Source organism: Salarias fasciatus, chromosome 5 (assembly GCF_902148845.1).
Source record: "Salarias fasciatus chromosome 5, fSalaFa1.1, whole genome shotgun sequence".
Classification (NCBI taxonomy): Eukaryota; Metazoa; Chordata; class Actinopteri; order Blenniiformes; family Blenniidae; genus Salarias; species Salarias fasciatus.
The window spans coordinates 14,569,920-14,579,860 of NC_043749.1; the positions used below are offsets into that span (position 1 = coordinate 14,569,920).

The 9,941-nt window shown below is 44.6% G+C and overlaps 2 protein-coding genes across 2 annotated transcripts; both read right to left on the bottom strand.

The window, feature by feature from the left end:
• Positions 1-1,056: 1,056 nt before the first annotated feature.
• LOC115389025 (cAMP-dependent protein kinase type II-alpha regulatory subunit) lies at positions 1,057-3,570 on the bottom strand. The gene is given in 10 exon segments (XM_075410418.1): positions 1,057-1,181; positions 1,421-1,559; positions 1,791-1,856; positions 1,935-2,009; positions 2,081-2,182; positions 2,283-2,436; positions 2,529-2,635; positions 2,839-2,978; positions 3,068-3,103; positions 3,313-3,570. Coding segments are annotated over 10 exon segments (1,200 nt in total). The 5' UTR covers positions 3,569-3,570.
• A 966-nt stretch (positions 3,571-4,536) lies between these two features.
• Positions 4,537-8,304, bottom strand: slc25a20 (solute carrier family 25 member 20). Its single transcript, XM_030092395.1, has 10 exons — positions 8,215-8,304; positions 8,007-8,119; positions 7,347-7,439; positions 7,121-7,248; positions 6,922-7,012; positions 6,394-6,511; positions 6,232-6,304; positions 6,036-6,145; positions 5,823-5,947; positions 4,537-5,437 (listed from the first exon to the last, which is right to left on the bottom strand). Exons 2-10 carry the CDS (start codon positions 8,109-8,111, stop codon positions 5,375-5,377), a joined length of 906 nt encoding a protein of 301 aa, XP_029948255.1. The 5' UTR covers positions 8,112-8,119; positions 8,215-8,304; the 3' UTR covers positions 4,537-5,374.
• Positions 8,305-9,941: the final 1,637 nt, after the last annotated feature.

A 9,941-nucleotide genomic window follows, 5' to 3' on the forward strand; every position in this document is an offset into this window, starting at 1 on the left:
GACCTTTTTTCTTCAATCCACATATGGTTCATGAACATCAAAAACTGTATCATGAGATCTGACATCCACTTGCTGAGGTGTACCATTAACCAGACCAGTTACAGTACAACACACACACATCAGGTTATCATTTATTTCCAAAAACTTTCCTAAAAACATCAATGACAACTGATTTGTGGAAGTGTAGAGAAAGTTATGACTCGAATTATCATTAGTTATTGGGTTGGCAGGTTTACGAGGCTACTGACCAGAAGAAGGAAGCCACGGAGCAGTGGTGAAGCGTGTTTCCGCTGCAGGATGTGAAATCATCCCAAGCGGATCTCACAGTCATCCTGGAGAGACTCGTTGAGTTTTCCAAGCTGACCACAGATTGAACACAGATCTGAACCAGACTATTTTTACCTTTATTCCCATCTCCAGCCGACCTGATTTTGAATTATGTGAGGAAACTGTTGAATGTGTGTGAATAACAGAGTTTCTCTATCTTTTAGCGTTATTGTGAAGATCCTGGAGGACTGATTTGTCCCTGGCTTAGCCTCATTAACCAAGTTTCAACAACTGCTTTAGATTTATTTTCATCTGTAAGTTTTTTTTTAATCAGAACAACTGAAAACTTAGAAAAATACATGTAGTCTGAAATAGTGTCACTGACTGTATCCTAATACTGTTTATTTCACCATAAGCTATCTACCTTATACTTCTGGCATTGCTGCTGTCGATAGTTCAGCTCCTGGTCTCAGGTTTGTGCTTCATCTGCCCCATTACGGTGGTCTGGTTTCAGTCTCTGGACTCTCTGTTCATACGTCTCCATTGGTGTCACACAGTTGTGAAAAAAATCATTAAAATAACCATATTTCCTCTTTTTGCCGCAGCAAAGACAATCTGCCAATACAGTGACGTCAATAACCATTTGTCGACTGTTGGGCGGGGTAGAAATTTAACCTTTCACCTCAGTGCAGAGCGGTGCAGGGAAGGATCACTGACTCACTATACATGACTGGATTTTACCTTTAGGCGGGATAGTGCGCTACATGCATGCTAAAGTTTCACAGTGTCCTAGTGTTTCAGATCATCACTGGAGCCAAACAGGGCCACCAGCTGCTCTTCGTACTGAGAGATGTTCCTCTTCATGATGTCCATGCAGGGCCCCAGCAAACGCTCAAACGCCTGGATGTCGATGACTGGGAGAGGAATGACACAAGTTTAGATTCACCTCATCTCATCACAGTTTTTAAGATCATTTGTGATGTCGTCAGGCAGCTCAGATAAGGTTTCCTGTTTGTCTGAGAAAGTTTTTGGGGAAAAAGTTCACTGCAATGCAACAACACACTGTAGGTTGCAGCTGCTTGTTGAAACTAAAGATTGTAATTCACACCAAAGAACACAGAGCTCAAAATAAGAGTGTTCATGTCTGACATACCTAATAATTTGGTTTCTCCCACGGCGTAAACTGACGCCGCTCGAGGTTTGTTGGTGACCAGAGCAAGCTCCCCGAAGTACTGTCCTCTGGAGCAGCGAGCCACCTCCACCTCCGAGTTATCCTGCTGACCCGCTTTTGTCTGCAACACACACACACACACACACACACACACACACACACACACACACACACACACACACACACACACACACACACACACACACACACACACACACACACACACACACCTGCCGTCAGTTCACACGGCTCCAAGACTTCAGCTGAAATATTACAACCACCCGTCGGGAAATTCCAACAAATAAGATCAACTTTTCACATGAATAAATTGTGTCATATTAGGAGTACTCACTTTGCTCTTGATCATAATTTTCACTTGTCCTGATTCCACAATGTAGAAACAGTCAGCTTTGTCACCCTGCAGGTGGGCGTTGAGCACAACCGTCAGCCTCACTCTTCAGAATATGAAAACATGTAAGGATGAGACGGAGTATACCTGTGTTATTATCTGCTCTCCATCTTTAAACGCTCGAGCTCCCAGAACATCCACAATCTTCATTCTCTCAGACAGCTGAAGGAAAGTGAGGGAAACTCTTCATGAAATGAAAACACAGGGACTATTTTATTGGTTTGTGCACAAACCTCGAGAGATTTCAGAAGGGGAACGCTTTCGATGAAGGCCTCGTACATCCTCCTCTTCTTTGCATTGTTTTTCACAATCAGCCTGTGAAAAGTGGTTCGATCCTACGAACAGCACCAGGGAAGGACACTAAGTTTCCTTTCAGCTCCAGGCGTTTTGTTGTTGATTTTCCCCCTGCAGGCCACCCTCCTCCGTCAGACTCACCATGGCCCACAGTGCGCCTTCTTGCGTGGCGACGATGGTGGCGCCTCGGGGCGTGTTGTACATCAGAGCCAGCTCTCCGAAGCTCCCCTTGTTGTCGTACTTCCCCACACACAGACTCTTTCCCTCTTTTTCCACAAAGATATCGAACGTGCCTCTGAAGTGAGCAGAGGGGCAGAAAGTACTTTAGCCATCTGTCTTCTACACTGCCACACACACACACACACACACACACACACTTTCACTCACTTCTCTATGACGTAGAAATTGTCTCCATCGTCTCCCTGGTCGATGATGTGCTCCTGAGGTTTGACAAACACCTCAAACATGGCGTCCAAAACCTCGGAGAACTGCTCCTGGAGGACATCAGACCACAACGGACAAGCTTTACTTTCTCCAGCTCTTCTGTTGTCAGATGCGCATTTTACTATATTTTCCACTGTTCAGCATCTGATAATTCTGCAGACACTTCCTTGGCTTCGGGATGGATACTATCAGCTGTCTTCTAATGACAGAAAGTTCCCATCTCTGCCTCCTGCGAGCGTCTGAACTGCTGCACCTGCTCCAGCGTCTTAAACAGCAGGATGTCCCTGCAGGCGTCCTGCAGGCGCCGCCGCTGCTCGTCTGTCTTGGGATGCACGATCCGAGGCTCCGTGTCGTCGTCTTCATCTTCATCGGGGTTGTAGGCCTCCGCACAAACTGCAGTCGGACAGACAAAGTACAAGCTGCAGGACACGTGTACAAATGGTTGAAATGTTTGATGCGATTCTATCGGTGCAGTTCCCGACCTGAAACTCTGCGACTGTATTTCGCCGTGGTGGACTCTGCAGAGAGAGACGGAGGTCAGTGCTGTTGAGTCTTACTGTCACGACAAGAGCAAACGTTTGTCATTGTGGGAACAGAAATGCAAAGATTCATTGTCATTTTCATTTGATCACCATAAAGGCTGCTGGGTATTTTATCAATACATTTACATCTCCTCGTTCCCTCTGTGATTCCTGCCTCTGTGTCACAGTTTCTGTGGCCTCCAAACACTCACTGACGGCGTCTTTCTCCTCCTCCTCATCGTCTTTGTTGCCTTCGGCTGAGTTCGTCTCAAAGGTGACTCCCTTCCGTGTAGACTTGGTGCTGCGCTTCTTGGCCCGCTGGTCATTCTTCTGGCTCTCCAGGATCCGTGTGAAATGCTGCACCGCAAACTCGACCAGGTTGGGCGGCCTGCGACGGAGCACCTCCACCGTGTATCCCTGTAGCAGCTCCTTCAAGCCAGCTGGGATCTCAACAGTACTCATTATCCAGGATCAGCAGAGAGGAGCTTCAGCTTAGAATTAAAAAAAAAAAAAAAACAACTTCTAGAAGGCCATTATTTTCTCTGATCTCAACAAATGAACACCTGAAGCGTCAAATTAGAGCTTCAGCAGCAGCGAAGGCCCCATAAATCTGACAAACACACTCCGGGCTCATCGTCACAGAGTGCAAAAGCTCCTCCTCTCTCACTCAGCTCAGTATTGATGGCCTCAGCTGGAACAGCCCGCTGGAAACTATTGACCCGCACTTTTTCACATCACATGTAATTAAGGGCTGTCAGATGGATTGTGCCGCAGAACCTGATGATTTGGCACGGAGACAACACACGGAAGGGCGCTTTTAACAGCGCGTCCTGCAGGTCGGACACCACCAGAAAACCACCACGTCTTCAAATTTGAAGTTCAATGGCTATTCACATGCAGGACATGTAGAATAGAAAACTTTGAATATGATGAAAAAAAATCTTTAAATGATTTACTTTAAACTAACACTTTTAGAATAGGAATCATTGTTGAGGTTGCATTTGTGACGAAAAAAAATGCGTTTATTGTCATGATAGCAGGTTTAATTTTGTGTATTTTGCCTTGTTTTTTAGTCTCCTTCATTTCTGTCCATTATATTTCCAGTGTTTTCAGCTCACAGTTGTCTTCCTGACATTTCACCACGTGCACTAATGTTTGTCACGTTCGCTTCTCCTGGTCACTTCGGTCTGAGTCTTTCGGGTCAGTGGCAGAGGAGGAAGAGAGACGGAGGGCGGAGCAGGCCACTGGGCGCTCACCCACTGACAGCGGCCGGCAGAACACAAATAACCCCGATCAATGAAAACAGGCGGGCATTTCACAGACTTCCAAACATTTTGTTTTTGCGGTTGTGAGTTCCATAATGGAGGGAGAGTTTATTGATCTCACCTAACATAGGTACAGAAGATAGATATGAAAAATTATTTAACACTGAATGCATGTGTTTTATTGCAGATGATTTATTCTTATTTTCTGACAACAGTTATTCAAAACTTGTTTTCCATTTCAATTGAAATGTAAAGGCTCAAAAAACACGGTTTCTGATTTTGTGACTGGTGAGATTAAGCAGGTGTGTATTTGTACTTAACAGAAACAAGTACATATTTACATTTCGGAGCATCTTGATGATGAATGATGACCCGTTTCCACTTTTTCAGCTGTAGCTGAACTGTCGAAGCTTCTCCGTCACATATGAACGATTATCACTGACAACAAAATGAAACAAAGAAGTTCCTTGTTTCTCTGCAGAGGTGGGATCAGCTTTTATTTTCTATACATGCTGACATTCATAACCTGTCCGATCACTCTCATTATGACTCTAATCTCGAAGTTTCACATCAGGCAAACAGGAAGTGAAGTTCATGTGACGGCACAGGCCACACACAGCGTCCAGGCTTGTATTGCTGCGAGACTGAACACACACAGTATGACAGAATGCACCTCTTCCCTGATACGAACACCTGGTAAGGCACATCATGTTCAAGTCACTCCTGTTTTTTTTAAAAGATATATATATTTATTTATATATGTATATATAAAAGAAAAAACTTAAAAAACTATTTGGATCAGAACGGAGCGAGAACATTTGACTGAACTGCGTGTGTGTGTGTGTGTGTGTGTGTGTGTGTGTGTGAGTCCGTGTTTCTACTGGCACTGTTTCATTGTGTTTTACAGCGCTGCATCTTAAAAAATAATCAAGTACACAATCGGAAAATTATTTAAAATCTGTTGGTATCCTCAGATCCTCGGGGTGTGTGTCGCAGGCCTCCATCACAGGTTGGGAGCCAACCAGTTCAGAAATTTCATCGCCAACTCGAACCCTAAGAAACAAGCCTGGAAATAAAGAGAGAAACTTTTTCACTTAAACGTCAAATTCACAATAAAACATTGCCTCGCTGTAATTTCTGTCCTTTTATGCGCCGTTATATTTGACAGGCGTGAGTATTTATATATCCAATCCAAGTCAGGTCGGAGGAAAAGAAAATGCTCCTCTGATCCATGCTGTGGCTTTTTGTTTGATCAGACTGTTCAGTATTTTCATTCTGTTTGTCCTTTGACAGAATATTCCAGATGTTTCAGTTAGAAAAGTGGGATTTTGTTAAAAATTTGACAGCCCGTGAACTTTTTAGAGTAAACAATCTGAAAACGTGAAGCGGCTCTGAACTTTCACAGAGTGTGTGTGAGCTGAATGACTGAATGATGGGACAAAAAGACTCACTGCGTTAGCAGGGAAAGCTCTAAGCATGACAGCGTTGAAGCCTTTGTACAGAGAGAGCACGCCCTCCTCCCGGATCAGCTCCCGCAGGACGTCCCGGAAACCGTTGGGATACTTTCCATCAGGAGCTGAGAAGACGACAGGAAAAGAGAGTCTTAAACCAGCAACAGGATCTGGTCCCTTCAGAACTTTGTGAAGTAACGGGTGAACACAAACCTGTCTGGAAGCGAGACTTGAGCACGTCTGGGGGGATGGCCACGGCCCAGTTGAAGATCCCGGCCATTCCTCCAGCGAACAGCACGCTGGGTATGCTGAGGTCGTTGTGGCTGCGGCAGGAAGACACGGCGCACTGCTCACATGTCTTTGTGTTTATGGAAGACGCCGGACACTGAGAGCAGAGACAGACACTCACCTCTTTCCTGCAGGCGTGAGGAGGTTCTTTAACCACTCGTAGGACATGAAGTACATCCCGCTGGCCGGGACGTCTGAGTCACAAAACAAAAACCGGAATCTTGCGATCGATTCACAGCTCGCAGTAGTATCTTATGATTAAATACATGGTTAAATAAAGTACCTCTCATGAGGGTCAGAGCAGTGCCTTTGTAGATTCCTCTAATTCCAGACTGTCTGTACAGCTGTCTGACGCAGTCCATGGGTCCGGCGTACTTCACCTCTCCTGATGCTGCCTGAATCTGCAAACACACAGCACACATCCGCATTGCTCCAGAATGATCCAACAAACCCTTCAGATCAATTAACATGGTTAAATGTTTTTTATACTAGTAAAACAAACAAAAACAAATGAATGGCATTATTACAGCAAAATAAAATGAGAAGATTTGACTTTTGAGTGCTCTGTTTTTTTCCATATAGATATAAACACATGTTTCTCATGCTAATTTATTTTGCACCAGGTGATGGAATTAAACACTTAACCCATATTTGTGCCTTTTTCCTTCCATATCTGCCTGAAGCTTTCACACAGTATTGTACATGTTGCAACTGTCTTAAAGGATGCGCATCAACCCTGAGAACGAGTCCATTCATGACAGGATCCCTCATCAGAAGTGTGTGTACATAATAACACTCGGCAGCCTCTGACCTGTAGCAGACACTTGATGCGCTCTCCAGGAGCCATGATGGCGGTGGTAAACACGCCGGACAGCATCCCAGCTGCAAACAGCTGTGGATACCTGCAGGAGATGAGAGAAGGAGGCTGATGCAGCGACGGACGAAAACCCAAAGAGGGTAAGAAATCACAACGCAGCCGCGGGAACACCTGCAACGGAGCAATCACCTACGTAAGAATATCGTTTGGGCTTTTCTGTTGGAGTTTCTTTCCGAGCCCGAACCCAAAGAAGCAGACGGCAAACATGGGAGTGACTCCAATGATTGGAGCTGCCATTCCTTTATAGAGTCCTTTAACGCCCTGTGGGAGGAAGAGACGACACGGGAAGACGTCCATGAGGACAGAACCAAAGAACTGGACTGCACAGCACACACACTTCCAGCTGCACGCATTCTCACCTCTTTGGCTAAAGTCTGTTTGAAACAATCGATTGTTCCGGCATAGACGAGCCTCTCTCCAGGTTTGGGTTTGGGTTGAGTCTGTAAACGCACCTGCGAGGAGAAAAGGACGAGGCCTTTAGAGTTTCCATTCAAAAATCATTCACATCTCCACTGAGTCAGACCATTCAAAACATTTTGGGATGAATATTTTCACTCTGAGTAATAACAATCACAGTTACAATAAATATTTTTTATGTATTATCATTGTCAGGTTTATTAACTTTGAATTTTAGATGCTTCACTATAGACTGATCCTTTCCTCTTGTGTTGAGTAACTCAGACATATCAGCAGTGGGCTGATCCCGGGGCTTTGCAGCAGAGACACTCTGCTCCACTCAGGTATCAGGAGCAGGAGGCCATAAAGCCACACTGAGTCAGGCTGAATGCGGGTCAAAGGGCAGCTGAGGCCGAGTTCACACTCTGAGCTTTCCGGAGCCGCTTTATTAAACTAAACCACGCATGCATGAAGCATTGCACGCTGATGATCGATCTCCTGCATAAATCCCGCAGGTCCAGCTGCTGCAGTCTGTAATGGTGTGTTTGTATATTTGGCCCACACCTGACCCCCCCTCGTGTCAGTCAGTGACAAACACGGACACGCGAGGTGCATTTCATTACTTTGATGGTGTCCAGAGGATGTCCAGCGAAGACGAGGCAGACTCCTCCGAAGCCTCCGGCGAAGAAGTTCTTCAGCGGACTGATCGGCTGCGGCTGTTTGGACATTTTGCCCTCTGCGGGGAGGAACAAACACAAACAGCGGCGGGTAAAGGCACGAGACGGAGCGCGAGTCCGGCCGGTGCTACCGGGACGGCAGGTGAACACTCACCGGGTCGGTTCCGGCTCGGAGAAGGGGATATGTCAGTGAGCGTCTGTCACTCCGGGCTGAGACACCTTTCACCCACTTCCTCACCCGGAACGCTTTGACTGAAACACCGCTGCACACGGCCCTGTTTGAGGTCCGGGTGGAAACTTAAACCTCGAGCTTTCGGGTGATTCTCACTTGTTCATCTGTGCAAACATTCTCATAATTAAATCAAATCTCATTTCACTAAAATATAGGGAAACATGTGGTGTGGTTATTATTAAAAAAAATATATATTTTTAAATTATTAGAGAATGGACATGCAAACACAAGGTTTCGACTCCTTTTCAAACCCACAACCTCATTTCAATGATAACATATTTTATCGACATTTTTTAACAACTGACCATAATCGTAAAAACTACTTTGCATAGTCACATGTAAGAGAGACATCTTTTCAGACAAGTAAAACTGGAATTCCCTGTGTGTAAACTGGTCCTCCATTGTGCATGAGTCAGCGATTTTTATGCTCATTCTGAACTCAAACCATCAATTTGATTTCACTATCAAATCATTACAATCAAGTTAAAGACTCAGGTATTTGATTTCAGTCTTAAAATAATAATAAAGAAACAGAGTCACTGTTAAAATAGAGCTTTATTAGTTGTATTATAACACATTTGCAGCACTTTTGCAGATAATGTTAATGAGGTGGACGTTCACCACTCGCGCGCTCATTCTCTCACTCACACACTGTAAACAGACACATAATAAAGAACATGAACTAAAACATGATACCACATGTGGATTGTGTCAGTCTTCCAGAAGGTGAAGTCATGCTGGGGTCTAAATCAGAGTGGGTGAAGTTGAAGGTGGGAAAAGAATGTCAGTCACTAAATTACTGGGAGAAAAAAGGAGAAAAGTACAATTCACTGTTAAAGTACTAAAATCACAAGGAGTTTACATAAATGCCCCATATTATATTTTCACCTCTTCATCTTGCTTTTCAGTAAAAATAAATTGGAAATCACTGATGCTGGCTGATCTCAGAATTAAACTGCACTCAGATGTTAAAACGCTCTTCCTCTCTCTCTCTCTCTCTCTCTCGTCGGACGGTATTTTACAGCGAGTCGTCATAAAGCTTTATTGCAGAACGGTTCCACGCAATCTCTACACAGCTGATGACTTGTGACGCACGAGGAGGTTCGCATAAGTACAGAGCGATTGTTTAACGTGTTGGAAAAGCCGGTCTGAGAAATCTGCAGCCACAGGAGAGACTGGATGTGCAGCGATGCAGCAGCCACGGAGAGACACCAGAGTCCAGAACGTCTCATTAGAATTAGAAAGCTGTTTGAAGCTGTTCTGCTCGACTAAAACGTTACTGTGGTTAATGACGAGATGAGTGAAGAAGGAAGTCAGTAAGAGGAGTACAGTACTCTATGACGAAAACACTGCTCTCTGACACAAAGTAGTTTGGTCCGACTGAAAGGGAAGCACATGAAAGGTTTAGATTTCTCTCTCTCTCTCTCTCTCTCACCCCTGAAATATTGGCACAGATACACACATTGACAGACCTGCCTTTTTAAATCTGGGATTTGTCACTGAAATCGGTTTGTGAAATAGTCACTAAAAATATAAAGGATGTATAATGCTGGATTGTTTTTAACGGATTATTTTGAAATCATTTGGCAAATCACCAAAAACCATCTGCACATCTTTCTTCCTGCTTCAGTAGAAAGAATGTTTACTTT